The sequence below is a fragment of the Pungitius pungitius genome, chromosome 14 (assembly GCF_949316345.1).
Source record: "Pungitius pungitius chromosome 14, fPunPun2.1, whole genome shotgun sequence".
NCBI classification, from domain to species: Eukaryota; Metazoa; Chordata; class Actinopteri; order Perciformes; family Gasterosteidae; genus Pungitius; species Pungitius pungitius.
In genome coordinates this window covers 9986163-10002342 of record NC_084913.1, presented here as the reverse complement: position 1 = coordinate 10002342, position 16180 = coordinate 9986163, and the positions used below count along the sequence as shown (strand labels likewise).

General features: G+C 41.8%; 2 protein-coding genes across 3 annotated transcripts; both read left to right on the top strand.

Annotated features, from left to right (window-relative positions):
- The first annotated feature begins 3531 nt into the window (after positions 1–3531).
- Positions 3532–6761, top strand: fhl5 (four and a half LIM domains 5). Its single transcript, XM_037486845.2, has 5 exons — positions 3532–3884; positions 4043–4217; positions 5390–5559; positions 5726–5912; positions 6073–6761. The coding sequence occupies exons 1-5, from the start codon at positions 3723–3725 to the stop codon at positions 6222–6224; spliced, it is 846 nt and encodes a 281-aa protein (XP_037342742.1). The 5' UTR covers positions 3532–3722; the 3' UTR covers positions 6225–6761.
- Positions 6762–7559: 798 nt separating this feature from the next.
- Positions 7560–13521, top strand: si:ch211-266g18.9 (transforming growth factor-beta receptor-associated protein 1). Of its 2 annotated transcripts, none has more exons than XM_037487477.2 (11): positions 7560–8401; positions 8578–8772; positions 8896–9050; positions 10115–10197; positions 10320–10664; positions 10812–10869; positions 10951–11094; positions 11201–11335; positions 11422–11566; positions 11642–12054; positions 12160–13521. In XM_037487477.2, the coding sequence occupies exons 1-11, from the start codon at positions 7726–7728 to the stop codon at positions 12301–12303; spliced, it is 2493 nt and encodes an 830-aa protein (XP_037343374.2). In that variant the 5' UTR covers positions 7560–7725; the 3' UTR covers positions 12304–13521. The 2 variants fall into 2 exon arrangements, with proteins under 2 accessions (XP_037343374.2, XP_037343373.2); XM_037487476.2 differs by having other exon boundaries at positions 11642–12063.
- Positions 13522–16180: the final 2659 nt, after the last annotated feature.

The window sequence follows — 16180 nt, the reverse complement described above, 5'->3', positions numbered from 1 at the left end:
GCAAATAATCCATTGATGTCAGTTTGGGATTATTGTTAAAGTTCAGGTGGCGGGGGGGGGGTACTGTGCATCCAGTTTTAAGAACTTAAGACAGTGCCGCAGATGTTGTAACGTCTAAGGTCTTTCTTGTAGGGACGAAGCCACAGGTAATCGTAAACGGACCCTGCAAAGGCTAGAGATGGCTTGTCAAGCTATCAAATGTCAACAAAGAATACAAATGAAACTTCAATTGGCTTCGGCGGTCTGTCAACAAATGTTGATAGCCTGCTCATCACCTGTACTCATCACCCTGCTCACATTGTGTATTTAGTGAGTGTGCTTCTCCTGTTTCCTTGTCAGCTCTAGTACAAAAAAGAACCCAGCCTTTTACCTGCTAGTTTTCTGTTCTAGTGCTCGTGGTATATTTTTAGTTGTTCTGCTGTTGCCTGCCGTGGTTTGGACTGGATCCAGTAAATTAATTCATCATTTAATCACTTAATAGCACCTGCTGCCTCCACTCCAGGGTTTCTCTGACTGATATTGCCCTCAGGAGAAAATGCGACCAAAAAAGAGCTAAGAGGCAATAGATATTGGACAAAACTTGCAATTGTTCATGTTGCATCCAGGTTTACAAAATGTCAGTTATCCCCCCCCCCCAAAATATCCACATTTGTGCTGTAATAATACCAAAAAGAAAGGTTAGATGCCCAGGTTAGATGCCAATGACTGCGGGGCATTTTGGATCCATCTAACAATCTGGGACATTTACAGTGAATTTGTCCATTTGTGATGGGCTCACTGAGGAAGTATGGTGTGCATAATGGTGTGAACTTGAGAGCATTTAAATGGGTTGTGCATTCCAAGGAGTAGACAACTTTTCCTCCACTTTAGCAGCAGAGATCATATGTCCGGGGGTATGTGACAGATCTAATCGCCCGCTCATGCCATAACCCATTTTGGTGAGAACTAGGAGAGGTGGGGGGGGGGGGGGGGGCTGTGGAGGCTCACAAGGTGTCCCTGATGGGGTGTAAGGTTTTTGCAGACTTTCGTGGATTGTGTCTCCTCGCCCCCTGCAGCCCCCCCCCCTATGTGGCTATCCTGTTCTGATGAAAAAGCAGCGTTGAAAGCGCCTTCCATGTGGCAGTAGAGTGTGCAGGCCGACTCAAAGGGCCAGTTTTGTGTGAGTCCTCTCATTAACTACAAGAGCCGCCCCTCATCTCAATCTAATGGATCCCACTTATGCTGTCATCACCATGCCAACCAGCTGTCAACTCTGGGGCGGCGAGGCTTTGTCGTCCAACTGTGTCGTGTTGATCTGTCTCAGTCGACAACAAGCGACCACCTCAAAGGAGCCCCCAAAAGTAAATGCTTCTCTTCTTCTCTGAGATCATTTGATTAAGAGGGGGAGAGATCAGCCACTGCCACCTTATTGTAAAGACTGAATGCGTCAAGATAAGAGGACACCCGAGTCCAGGTCAAATAAAGGCCTATTTATTGAGGCTGGACAGGCCGCATACAAAATCGGTTGGCAGCTGCTCACTAGTTGACTCCAGAGGATTTAGCAGGGAAAAAGGAAAATGCTCGATCAGCAGGCGTTTTGCTCCGCAGAGTAGGCAGTGTGTGGTGTAGAAGTTAATAATCCGAGAGACAAAGAGAAGCACCTGGAATCTCAGATGCAAATTCGAGCAGTTACAAACATGCATGCACAAATTGCAAGTCAACACTACAGAAGACAGTTATCTCCTTTTTAAATATCTAGTGAATATTGCCCTCATTTGACCAAAAAAAACATATTTCACAATTTGAGATGAGATTTTTTGCTTGCCGATGAATATAGGTCACCACACATGATGTCCATCAGCCACCAATGCAACAAAAATTAGAAGCTTTTTGAGAAGCAATGACTATATTTGCCCAACAGTTGTCACTGGGTTAATTTGAGGTCTGCTTGGCTTTAAGATTTGCAGCCGCTGATCTGGACCCCAGCAGGGAGCAGGGGTAAAATACAGTGGTAATTTAATCCAGATCCGCAGATGACTCTCTGTAATCCGGTGGATCCACCTACTTACATATATGTAAAACCTGATGGGTGGCATGACTTCAAAATCAGAAATATCCCCATCCCCTGAATTCCTGAAATGATACGGTTATTTTGTGCTAAAGGCCTTTCACAACGCCCAGTTTGTAGCTGAAAAATAACCAAGACTTAAATTATTCCTCGGAGGTTCGTGGATACCTCCTACATACAACGCAGGCTCGGCGGATCTAAAACTGGATCATATTTTTATATATTCACAAGGGGTGAATTGCTTTACAAGGAGTAGCACTGAAGTTAATGTAGAGAAAAGACAGAGTTGCATTCCTCCCAGCCTCATCCCTGTTACTGACCTTCCTGTGGATGTCTGTGTGTGTGTGTGTGTGTGTGTGTGTGTGTGTGTGTGTGTGTGTGTGTGTCTGTGTGTGTGTGTGTGTGTGTGTGTGTGTGAGAGGGATTAGGCCTGTGGTGGTCTCCTCGGGCTATTTTTATGGAGATGTCCTCCCTGTGATCCTTTTGGAAAACTGATATCAGCATATGTTCCAAGATTTAATTAGTCAGCTGTCAGTCAAAGATGCTGATGAACTGGGATCATTTTGATCTGAAAAGTTGGATGAAGAAGATTTTTAATGTTTCAGGCAACAGTGCTTTCATCTGGAATTGGTGACTGGAACAAACATACATACCGAAAAATTGGCGGCATTTAAATCTTAATTATATGTAATAATCTGCATAACACTAGCTGGGTCAAAATGTATAACATGTGGGTCAACACAGCACCAAAATCCATTAATTTGTACAGTTTTACATTTGATCTATATTGTCACATCTGCCATTGCTTTTTTATTGTGTGTGTTATCTCTTGTTCAAGAGCAACACACAACATATTGTTTTTTAATGAAGTGACAGGAGTACAGAGTTACCAGCACGATGACCACCATCAGACCGTAATATCTGCTCCTCCTGTTTTATTTTGCCGTGGATGGACTTGACATCTGCAGGCCCTCGGCTTCCCCTTTGAAGTGGTGCCAAGGCTCTCTCAGTAGCTTCTGAGATGTTGTGGCAATATATAGTTCAATACCTGGCAATCCCAGAGCACCTAGAGGGGTCCTTTCCAAAGGCATCGGCAACTGCTCGTGTTTGTGGCACCGATGAAGAATTCGGAATCCAAATGGCCATCCGTCTTTGTTTTGGCGCCATTATGCAAACTTATTTATGTGCGGGAACAGGCAAATCTTATCGGTGGTTCTTACCACTAATTCCATCATAGGTTTTTATGTTTCACAACAATAACTCTTTTTCGGTTATTAGCTGTATTACTTGTTACTTTGTACACATTGCTGGAATAAAAACGCAATGATTGTTTCAGTTTAAAAGCTTGGCGATCTATGTTCCCTTAAAAGGTGCAGAATGATGCAGTGGAGCATGTCCATTCTCCCCAGAGATCACTACTAATAAGAGGGACCGTATTTATAGAAGATCCCCCCCAGTGGACACCTCTAATCCTGCCTCACCCCTTTTCCTCCCTCTGCCTGGACTGTTTGCTTCCTGCAGACCTCAGCTGCAGCCTCACCCTCGCCCCATATTGACGCAAGGAGAGACTTCTTTAATACAACACTGCTTTTTCCTCATATTCCTTAATCTTCTTTACTATTCAATTTTACTCCTCTTGCTCTTTTTGACCTTCAGTTTGGAAAACCAAACAACAATGTCCATCAGCGAGCGATTCGACTGTCATTACTGCAAAGACTCCCTGCTGGGGAAGAAGTACATAATGAAAGAGGACAAACAGTACTGCACCAAGTGCTATGAGAACCTGTTTGCTAATAACTGCGAGGGCTGCTCTTTAGCAATTGGCTGCAACTGCAAGGTAAGAAAGCCCCAATGTTGCCCTTTGCAATTGCTTTTATATCAAGTAACTTCTAAAAACAGACTAAATAAAATGATATTTTGATCCCATTTTTACCTTTGTAAAAACACAAACTAGTCACATGCACATTCTAAATGTTTTTTTTTTTAATTCTTCAGGACTTGTCTCATAAGGATCGCCACTGGCACGAGGAGTGTTTCAAGTGTGCAAAGTGCAGCCGCTCTTTGGTGGAAAAGGCCTTTGCCGCCAAGGATGATCTGTTACTTTGCACCGAATGCCACGCCCACGATTATTCCTCCAAGTGCACCACTTGCAAGAAAACCGTCATGCCAGGTATGATGTGTTAGGAGGATGATGGCGCCTTTAAATATTTTTTTCCTGTATAGTGATAAATTTACAGAACATACATTAAATTTAATAATAACATGAGGAGAAAAAAATTTAAAACAGTAGTTTACATTACTCAACTTAATTTAAATTGTGTTAACATAGAACCATCTGAGAAGCAGCCATTGAAAATGCTTTGGAAAAGTTTGACTAAATTTGCACAAAAAAAGAGTTTTGTGCTATATATATTCCACTTCTGATGTAACTCATGTTATTGCAGCTACTCTAACCTCTTGGAGCTGCCATTGTTGTTTGAATGAACAAGTGCCTCCATGTGCCTTTGTATCAAGATGCTCATTGGATAATTCACGAGTTTGTTAGTTCATGATTTTGTGATCTTGCAATCTCAGGATATCCCTACAATCCAGCTGCTGTTCAAAGCAGCCTTTTAGTAGCTTTACTGATCCACCAGAAGACATGAAATTCCTTTTCTATCTTATATTTCTTAACTTTTTGTCGTAAAGTACAACTCTCACATTGGTACCGTAAAGATGAAGCAACTGGTCTCTGTTCACTGGTGACAAAATCCACTTCTCAGCACCTCTAAAGCTCCCTGAGGCAAATGAATGTTTCCCAAAATACCAAACTATTCCTTTATCTATAGTATGACCAGTTAATGAGCAAAGCCATTTTGACTAAAATGTGAGCTGATTAGTGGGTTTGACATTTGGTCAGAAATAATTAGTTGTTGTTTCAATTTACTTGTTCTAGTATTTGGACAATTCATTTAAATTTGACACCTACTATAAATGTAATTAGTTGGATGAATAATCCATATCCTCAATCCAATTAATTCTTTTTTTTTGTCATGCAAATACGATGATAACATTGGTTACGGTTGGTTCGTTTTACAAAAAATAAATCTATTCCAAAAATTGAGAATGAAAATCTATTCTTGACCTTGGAAACAGACGTTGACAAAGCAACCTCATCACACAAGGGATTTAGTCAGAAAAAACACATACAGATAACAAAGTAACAATTAAAACACTAACACAGCGATGTGATTTGTTCCTCGTCCCCGGCCTTCAGAAAAGGCAAGACTCCTTTGGGCTGCAGCGTGTTTCTATCATGGAGGTACCATATGCTGATTAAGCTGCTCTTGTCCCGTGTGCCAGGATCCCGCAAAATGGAATACAAGGGGAACAGCTGGCATGAGACCTGCTTCCTGTGCCACCGCTGCCAGCAGCCAATAGGAACCAAGTCCTTCATCCCAAAAGACACCGGCTACTTCTGTGTGCCCTGCTTCGAGAAGCAGTTTGCCTACCAGTGCTGTACTTGTAAGAAGGTAGGGTTTCTGTGTGTGTAAGCACTAAATCCCACTGACTCGGGTGTTTTTAATATTACTCACAGGGAGGAGGGGGGGGGGGGGGGGGCTTAACAAAAGGCTGCATAGTAAGAGAATGTTTCTCCTTCTTTGACTTTCCCCTCCCATGGATGTGTTTTACCTCTAGGCCATCACAACGGGTGGAGTTACCTACCAAGACAAGCCTTGGCACCGCGAGTGCTTTCTATGCATCAGCTGCAGGAAGCAGCTTTCGGGTCAGCGCTTCACCTCCAAGGAAAACTACCCGTACTGCCTCGAATGCTTCAGCAACCTGTATGCAAAGAAGTGTGTGGGCTGCACCAAGCCCATCACCAGTGAGTCCCTGATGCTCACGTATTGCCAATCCCTCTGACATACAGCGCGCTTGCTTTAATTCAAGGCCTTTGTTTTCATTTGTTTTGGACCTGCCTGATTAACAAGGTTAAGATCTTGCTCATGATGTAAATGCACGGATCTTTTGCTTGATGTGTGCAGGTCTGGCAGGGGCCAAGTACATCTCCTTTGAGGAACGCCAGTGGCACAGCGAGTGTTTCACGTGCATTCAGTGCTCCGTGTCGCTGGTTGGACGCGGCTTCCTCACCGAGCGCGACAACATCTTGTGCACCGACTGCGGCAGAGAGAAGTGATGTTCCCATGAAGGGGTCACATGTTTAATCCCAATGACAAAGAGGGCTTCTGTCCTGGTTTATGCATGGCAATATATAATTTGCAAACCTGTTATATAAAAAAAACACTGAATATCATAGTGCTTATTTTGTTGTTGTAAATAACCAATAGATTCCTCACAATGGCCACACACTATAAACTGTCAAGTTGCCATTCTTATGTTGTTAAAATTTAAAATAAGAAACTTCTCACAAACCTTTTTTTACATAGAATTGTCACGGTTTGGGTTTATTTCCTGCTTTACTTTGTAGTTTCCTGCCTCTTGTGTCCCTGGGTTGACTTCACTTCCTGCCTGTCTTCCCCTGTGATCGTCTGCCGTGTCCCTGATTGTTTCCTCCTGTGTCCAATCACCTGCACCTTCCCAGTGTATTTATGCCCTGTGTGTCTTTTGTCCCTCGTGGCGTCATTGTATGTTCTGCTTGAATGTTGTTTGTGAGTTACAGATCCCTGGAGCAGTTATTAAAGTACTTTTTGTTTTGCATCTCTGCGTTTGGGTCCTGCCTCTGCCTCCCCCGGTCGTGACAAGTTTTGTTGCAATTTTCTTAATATTTTTCAATTGGTTTAATTTTTCAGACGTACTCTTATATGACAGTAAACTAAATATTTTTAAAATCAGGACTGAACAAAAAAAAATTAAAAAATGTATTTTTGAGGATCAACATTATGAATAAATGATTATCAAGTTAATAATTAGTAACTAAATCTAAAATATTAGATGGCACCAAAACATATATCTCTTTTTTACACATTCATTTCTGGTCTAAGCTTAGTATACATGATAATGATGAGTTATGCTGTCTAATTGGTTATACATGAAGGTTGTTTCACTAAAGATCATTGGAGGATCTGTTACTCATCCTAATATGTCTTCTTCTGCTGAAAGAATGGGGACATCTTCTGTCAGTTTAGGGTTGACACTAAGTTCAGCGTAACAAATATAGCTGTTCCTGTAGGTTTAAAATTCCACATCCTTTTATGACCTCCCTCTTTAGACAATCATTGCTGTAAAACAAACCTCTTTTGCCCTTTGACCTCATTACGCTCAGCTCACTTACTTGACAACAAACTGAGTGACCATACGCCATATGCCTTCATGCTGCAAATAACTTTCTCTTCTACTTGTCCATTAACCACTAACTCAATTCAAGCTACTATAAATGCTGACACTTTACATTTAATATCATTAACTGCATTAGTATACTTGGTTTGAGGCCACTGTGTGAGTTGTGTAAGTGTCCTCACATGACAGGATGAGTTGTGAAAAAATGCTGACGCAGATTTACAGACAGGAAATGGTCACATGGGGAGGTGAAACTACTTTACACTTCATAAACTTGTAAAGGAATCAGAGAGGAAAGAAGAACAGCCGAGAGGTAGGGACGTCTCATTTGACAAAAAGATCTGGAGCTTTATTTGAATCACATTTAACTTTTTGTATTTGAACATCCTTAAAAATCTGCAATGGCTTTTAAAGCATTTACACACACACACGTCTATGAAAAGCAATCGACCTCAAAAGAAAAGGACAAGTCCAGCATCCAGTGCGTTGAGCGCTATGACCAAAATGTGTATTTAGGGACCAAAGATGCAACAGTCCTGCATCTCATCCTTCCCAGTGGCACAGACGGAGACCAGAGCAAAATCAGAGAGTGTAGGGTGAGAAAACTAGGCTCAAGCCACCCTGTAGCTCACCTGAGGGTGGTCCCACTTTTCAACCATCTGCTGATCCTGTGGGACCGGAGCGTCGCCGCCCTCAACATGTTCTCCTTAGAGCCTGTTCCCGCTCTCAAGAAGATCCAGCATGTGAATTTATTTGAGGTGTGCAACTCATTGCTCGCAGCACAAGCAGAATGTGTGGAGATGGTGACTTCCTCCAGTCGCAGGAAAGTGATCCGGATCCATGTGGTGGGAGTGGATAGGTGGGACGTTGTCAAAGAAGTCCCTCTGCTCCAGGACCCCGTGGCCTTGGCAGTGGACGGTGGCTGTGTGTGTGTAGGTACCAGCGACAGGTATCTGCTCTGTGATCTTCGGACTGGAGGCAGTGATGAGCTTTTTCCTCACAATCACAGCAGGCAGCGTGTCATTGTAACCTCAATGGGACGAGGGGAATTTCTCCTAAACGGGCCTGAATCTTTGGGTAAGAACTGCCTAAATTATACATGTTGTTCTACAGATTATCCAGCACCGACATCCTCATGTTACACAATATGCTCCCTGATACAGCTAATGATCTCATATCCCTCCCCCATATTACCTTGTTGCCAGAGGACATTTGTTTTTCCGATATATCATTACTCCATCCTCCTCCCTTAGGCGTGTTTGTGATGAAGACAGGGATGTGCCAGCGCCCTCCCCTGCAGTGGCCTCAGGAGGTGCTGGCAGCCGGAGTGTGTTTCCCTTACATCCTAACCCTGCAGCCCCGAGTGCTGTCTGTCTACAGCGCTGTGGATCAGCAGTGCAAACAGACCGTGAGTCTCAGCGGAGCGAAGGGTCTCCTCTGCACATCAGGTGAAGCAGTCAACATGTGTGTGTCTGCCTCAGTTTGCTCTGACTCGGCCTATCATCATTTCACCTACTGTTCTCACTCGATAAAACAGTGCTTCTGAGAACCCAAAACAAATCTCCCCTCAGATGGCGTGTTAGTGTTCACAGAGAGAGACATTTTCAGCCTGCGCCTGGTGCCACCAGAAGAGCAGATCCAGACACTTGTAATGCATGAGAGGTTTGAGGAGGCCTTATTGCTGTTGGATGCAGTTCAGGATCAACTTCCACTTGACTCATTCAAGGTAAAAAAACTCTCCATTGAAATCTACGTTTTTAACATTCTTATTCTCAAGGGTTACAAAACAATTCCTGAGGATAGCTGACAGAAACATTCATTGTATTTCTTCTGCAGTATCTGCCTATTTTATTAAATTAACTAATTCCTTTTTAAAAACGGCTCTTTTACCCCTTGGGAATTATTGTGCCAGAAAAATGTGAAAATTCTGAAAAATACACGTGCTATACTGGTTCTAGTAGTACTAGTGTGTTGAGAATGACGTAAATGTCAGCATGATAAGCAGATGGCAACCTCCAGCTCCAAAAAAACAGAGGGGCCGCTCCGTACTGCACTGGACTTGTTATTTACAGTTCATGGGACTAATATTCTTAAAAGGACAATGCTAAAATGCGGATGAAAAAACATTCCACCAGAAATCTTGACTTGGATGTGGTGCTTAAAGAAAAGTCATGGGATTACCAAAGAGACGTAAACGCCAGCAACCACGGCAGTCGGCCTGTGAGGTCCTGGATGTTAGAGTGCCTAAGCTGGTGGTCCAAGAGAAAGTCAACATTTACATTTACAACATTTGTTAATGTCTGCACCAACTATATCTAGTACTTATTGAGATATTTCATAAGGCAGCTGTGAGAAATGCATCTGAAAAAATACTTTCTCCTTTTTAAATAATTGCAGTTTTACACATTTCGGCTGAGAAGCCTTTAAACAGAAAAAAACAGCATAGAACAGATGAAGCAGGCTGTCGAGGCGTGGATGCACGACATTGTTGCAAGCTGTTCCTGTAGGTGTATTCCAGTTGGATGAATTCAACGAGGACAGCAGATGGTGTCTGAGATTTAGTGTAATCTGCGCCATATCTTGGGTTACAGGTCAAAGGTGAGGGTGTTAGAACCTAAACGCAGATGAGTCCCTCCTTTTTTTTTCTTATTTCTTGTTTTTTAATTTTCTTAAAGTGTGCCACATCACCCTGGAGATTTGAGGGTAGTCACAGAGTCCTCTGCCTCATAGAGTCAGCCTCACACATTGGTGCTTTGAATGTGTTCATATTCTGTTCTGTTTTAATGGCAGGAGCTACAGAAGGCCATCACTTGCCTCGCTGGATTTGTCCATTTTTACCAAAAGGATTTTTCTAAGGCCAGAGATCTATTCATGTGAGAGTAAAAAGCCCATTCAATTCAGCATGCTACGTTTCATTTTGTGAACTGTGGGAGTTTTATGCTGAATTCCACACTTAATTCTAAAACAAATCAATGATCGTTACCCATTTTAACAGTACAGGTGAGCTGGACCCGAGGGAAATCATGCGCCTCTACCCTGACTTGTTGTGTCACAGCGAGGAATTTCAATCCCAGCTCGATCATTTGAACAAGGGCAGGCATATCCAGGTGCTCTGCCGAGACAACAGGAACACATTTCATCATTACCTGGCCTTCCTGGGAGATTTTCTCAGAGCAGTCAGGGGGACGGAGCAAGGCCTAAAGTGCAGTAAGGAGGTGGACTACGCCCTCCTGAGGCTGTACGTAGAACTGGGAGACACTCAAAATCTGCAGCAGCTTGTAGCATTTCCCAACTTGTGCAGTCTGGACTACTGCGTTCCTGTTTTGGAGCAACACAGAAGGTTTAAGTACATTATCATTTGTTGAGTAACTCATATGTAATCGCAAATATGTAAAATTGCAAGTTAATCCTAAAAGAAAAGTCATGTATTCAAAATGGTCTCAAATTCTGATGGACAATTTCCTGTGTGATCTGTCTTTATTTACAGATATTTTGCCATAGGTTCCCTCTATCAAAGCCATGGAAATTACATTGATGCAATTAAGGTATCAATTCCCCAAAAACAACATATGTATTAGAAAGTAGATGTTTAAAAATGTTATTTTTAGTCTTTTATATTCTTCCAGACTTGGGTGAAAATTGAAGATGGCCTCCACGAAGACCCGTTCTGCTCAGATGTGTATGGCCACATAGTGCAGACTCTCAGCCAACTGCAAGACACAGATGTTGTGTGGAAATTTGCAGAATGGACTCTTCAAAGAAACCAGGAGGTGCGTTTTTCCTACTTCATACTCTCAACTGCAGAAGGTTGAGTTGAACAATCCAAATCTAGATGCAAAAAATGACACAGTAACAGTTGTTCTTTATTTTAAAAAGATTGCTGTGCAGATTTTCAACAAGCGTCCACCAGATGTTCAATTTGAGACACAAGATGTCCTTGCTCTCCTGGAGAAGTACCCACTGGCGATGCTTTATCATCTTGAGTTCTTAATCTATGATTTGAACAGTGAGGTGGGCACAGCAGCAGCTACCTAATCTAATATCCCCGACTCTTTGATTGAATGCACCGAGACATTAACAGTTTAATCTGAACCCAGGATGAGCGCCATCATAACCGCCTGGCCCTGGCGTATGTTACTCAGTCGCTGCGAGATGAAGAGGAATCCGATTCGCGGGAGACCAGGGGGAAGTTGCAGCAGCTTCTATGGGAATCCAGATTTTATGACGTCTCCACTGTATACGGTGTGTGGATTCCCTACAAATGAATAATTCATTACAGTATTTTGACTAAATAGTACTGCACCATTGTCATTGCAGAGAGAGTCGAGTCGACCGCTCTCAGGCTGGAGAAAGCCATCCTGCTGGGTAGGACCGGTGGACACTCGCAGGCTCTGCAGGTGCTTGTTCACCAGGAGGGGGACCTCAAGGCTGCCGAGGCCTACTGCTGCAGGGCCGGGCGGGGCAAGGACGCTGTGTTCAGGCAGACCCTGCTGCTCACCCTGCTCCAAATATACCTGAGCTCCGAGGACCTCGGCAGCGCGGCCGTGGATCTGCTCAACAACCACCCTCGGGTCCTTGCAGCAGAGAAGGTCATACAGCTCCTGCCTGAAGCCTGGTCTGTTCAACTGGTCTCCCAGTTCTTAGTTGGATCCCTCAGAGCGACATGCCATCAGAGGCGAATGGCGCAGCTGCAAAAAGCCATGGCCCAGGTGGAGCTCACGAGACACAAGGTCATTTGGGTTAGTTTTTTATTTTATGGGTGTATTTCATTAACATTGATTTCTAGTTTCCTTCTTATTTTTCCAATGATTATTTCTGCTCTGTCCCTTCTGCAGATGCAAACCTTAAAAACAAAGTTCAGACTGGATAAGGGACAGAAGTGTAAGGTTTGTCAGAAAGACCTTGCAGAGCCAGAGTTTGCCTGTAACCTCACTGGTGAGCTGACGCACACAAGCTGTCGTGGTTTTCCCTCAACGTAAAGATACCGATGGATAATTCAAAATGTTGTATGTTTATGTAATATAAATATGTGATTCTGTGCAGTGTTGGAGGTCACGTTCATTTCTAGCCGAATAGGTATCTGCATCTTATACCAGATGTTTCTTCTCGTTTACTGTTTTAATTTTGACAAATTTTGCACAAGGTTGTAATTCATGGACCTAAATAAAAAAATTAAAACAAAATAGATTGTTTAAATAACTGGTTTCATGATACAAAAAAGCAAGCTGTGCCCTTTTTCAGGGCAGCATGTCTGAACCATTTCCTCGAGACGCTGTACACAGCAAAAGCTATAAAGGGGAAGACACTAACGGGCATCTATTCACTGATCAGACAGTGGTGTTTAACATGAAAACCACCGGTGGTCAATGTGATGACCAAAAGGAATTCACCCATCCTACATGGCTGTATATATATGCATCATGGTTTCCACAGACTGTGTATATTTGCCTGCGTAAAACTGGAAATAGAAAGTCAACAACTGAGAAGTTGCACGTGAGGGACTTTTTTTATTCAGCCTGCGCATTGATGTACATTCATGCTCCAACCTCTCAAAATACCATACATGACCCAACTTCCTTCAAAATCTTTCAAAAGGTGTTTTTTTTTAATTGCTCTCTACGCACATGGTTTAATATTTCTTCCTGCAAAATGCAATTTTTAGAGCCTAAGGTCTAGTAGAGTACACTGCATGGATTTGAAAAGAATCCGGTTTAATCGTTCATGAAATCATGAAAAAAAGCCAAAACCAGGCCAAAAAGGCAGATTTTAAAACATTATTTGGAGCGCCCCCTATTCTTCAAAAATTAGGGTGTGTTCAGAGCTTCAATGTCTACACATGCTATATTTTTGGTGAGGGCAGGCCAAGTCATTTGGAAGTTAAACATCTGCAAGATTAAGCCACACCCCATGTGAAGTTAACTAACCCATATCTCATCAAAACAATGAGTTATCAGCACTATTCTGATATAACATGGGCACATTGAACTAATAATGATCCACCGAAGGTTTAGTGACACTCAAACTTAGCGTTTAGGAGAAATTGCCAAAAATGTGTTTTTCACAAAATTCAAAAAGGCGGAAAATCTAGTTAGGCGCATTTGCATACCATGATTGACTTTTTTGTAGAGCACCTGTGTGCCAACTTTCAAGTTGATCGGACATCGGAGTATGGAGGACAAAAAATTAGTATAAATAAATAAATAAATGTATAAATAAATACAGGAATAAATAAATAAATGTGTACATAAATGAATAAATGTGTAATTAAATGCGTAAATAAATGTGAAAATAAATTAATAAATGTATGAATAAATTAATAAAAGTTGATAATAAAACAGGTCATAAACAAATACATACCATTTATTCATTTCTACATTTCTGTTTTCCTACATTTTTTCATGTAAATATTTATGGGTCTGTATCATATATTATTTCTACATTTCTGTTCGCCTACATTTCCACATTTGCACAAAGAAATGAAGAACTAAAATGCTAATGAGGTGGGCGGTCCTAACCTCTGTCTGAAGCAGGATTGGTCAGAGCAGTGAAGTTCGCTCCTCGGCACAAGCTGCTGTTAGGAATTATTATGTCTTTGAGATTTCTCCAGTTTCTTTATTCTAATGAGGTTTTTGTGGTACCTTTTCATTGTTACCACATAGGTCTCAGAGTTGTGCGCATTTTATCTTTCATACTGTGCTAAGTAGGATTTTTCATTTGAAGTGTATATACATATAACATCTGACTCATATCACATGAACAGGCTCATATTCCAGAAAACCCCCAAAACCCACATTCCTAATCTTTTGTCTTTTATGTCTTTGCATGAAAAATTGCCACCTTCACTCTTTCTTATCTTAACCATGTAATTTTGATAATATGTGCATTTTATTTGATCTACTTATAAATAATTGTAAGCCCTGCTGGGTGAACAGCCGACATGTATCAGCACAGAGAAAACCTCCTTCTAACATTTTGAGGTTTGAAGGAGCCTCTCCCAGTTTATATAGACGGGCTGTGGGGGCTGCTGCTCTGTGACTGGCTGATCTTTGGGCCGTGCCTGATGACCAGTGACCGCTGGGCCGACCCGAAGCCAGGACATCCTCAGGGAGCATTCATGTTGTTTGGTACATTTTGCAGTTATGCTGTGCCTCAAACATGTTTTGCTTGTCTTTGATGTTGACCATCAATCATCAGCAACCAAAAGGTAAAAATATACCAAGTGGATATCCATTGCTCACATTGATAGGAATGTAACACTCACAGTGAATGAGCGGTAGGTGCTACAGGTCACTGCAGGGTGGTAAGTCACTGCATTTTTCACGTGAGAGGGAGTGGATACGGTGCACAAAAGGACAGTTATGAAAGAAAGAATGGTGGGTTATCCAGACATTGGTCTCCTATTATAAATATCCATGCCACCGCAGAGAGGAAACAAGAACATTTTATTCCAGTTCTTTTCTAAATTTAAGACAAAATGTGGACTGTCTGGGCTCAAGTTTTTTTTCTTTGGACTAGAAAGATAATGATGAGACTTTTTTTGCGTTAACATTTATCCTAATGCTCTTATAGGGTCCTGGAAACCATACAACTTGAAGAAAAGAATCCAATGTTTAGGTAGTAGATTATTACTATTGTTATTTTTCTGAAATTTTCTTATTAACATAATTTTTATTTCATAAAATGTATCAGAGAAAGACATTTTTACGCAGTAATTGTTTTATATTTATGTATCACCTTCATCATATGTGCAGAACAAGTTTGTAGCAAAGCATTTAAAGCCTTACTCACTTACTTCAACATCATAGAAACACATGGAGATATACTCCAAATGTTGGTACCAAGTTCAAAAAAGTGAAGAAAATGTTGTTGCAGGATTAGAATAATTGCATCGGAGATATAACTAAAGAAAGCCTATGGGAAAAATGAATACACAAAGCTTCTCTCTGTATAATTTATCATATTTATGTAAACCACAAATTACTGCATCATGTCCCTTGTGACACATTTTTCAGTCTCTAAGTGGTTGCAGAGAGACAAGGAGAATCTTAATTTGCAACCCTTTTGGTGGCAATAATGGTAAGGTAGCAGAAAACCTAAGTGATTGAACTTTAATTTCCACTCTACCCCACAGAACTAATTCTGTAGATAGGAGAACAAGCATGGGAATGAATAGTTGAAGAGGATGGATCAAAACATATCTTTTTTTAACTCCCAGGGCAACACTCTCATTTTCAAGGCTTGCTACCTTGGGGTTTGGCAGAATGTCACTGAATTGGCCCACAGGAGACACAGAGGGCGAAGACGGAGACCACAGAGACACCCACTTTCCCCTGTTGCACGGAGCCATGGGTTATATACATCCTATGTTATAGAGGGAGGTGTCACCGAGCCTGAAGGGCTGATGTTGTAAATTTGAAATATATATAAACGAATATACATGTATATATGGAAGCACTTCTTTCTACAACCTGAAGTCAACCGTGAATATATATATTTTTAAACAACTTAAGTTGCATTAGCTTAATCATGCGTGCGATTTTTTGACTCAATTTTAGATGAAGAAAAGGCTGAAAAGTTTAAGGCTTTTTGGCGTCTCAACGTGCTGACGCTGCTCTTTTCCAGTGAGGGAATTTCAGGTGAAGGGTAATCCCTCGGCTCAAGCGATTTAGTCGTGGTCGTCCACCTGGGTTTTTCTTAATCTGGAACATTGTGTCGCATTTCCAGATCTTGCACCTTTCATCTCATCGACCTTTTGGATTCCTGAGAACAGAAGCACACAGACCTGCTGAGCAATCCAAGGGCTTGGGAGGAATAATGGCAATCTGGAAGTGTATTGCTTCACTGTTCCACACCTAT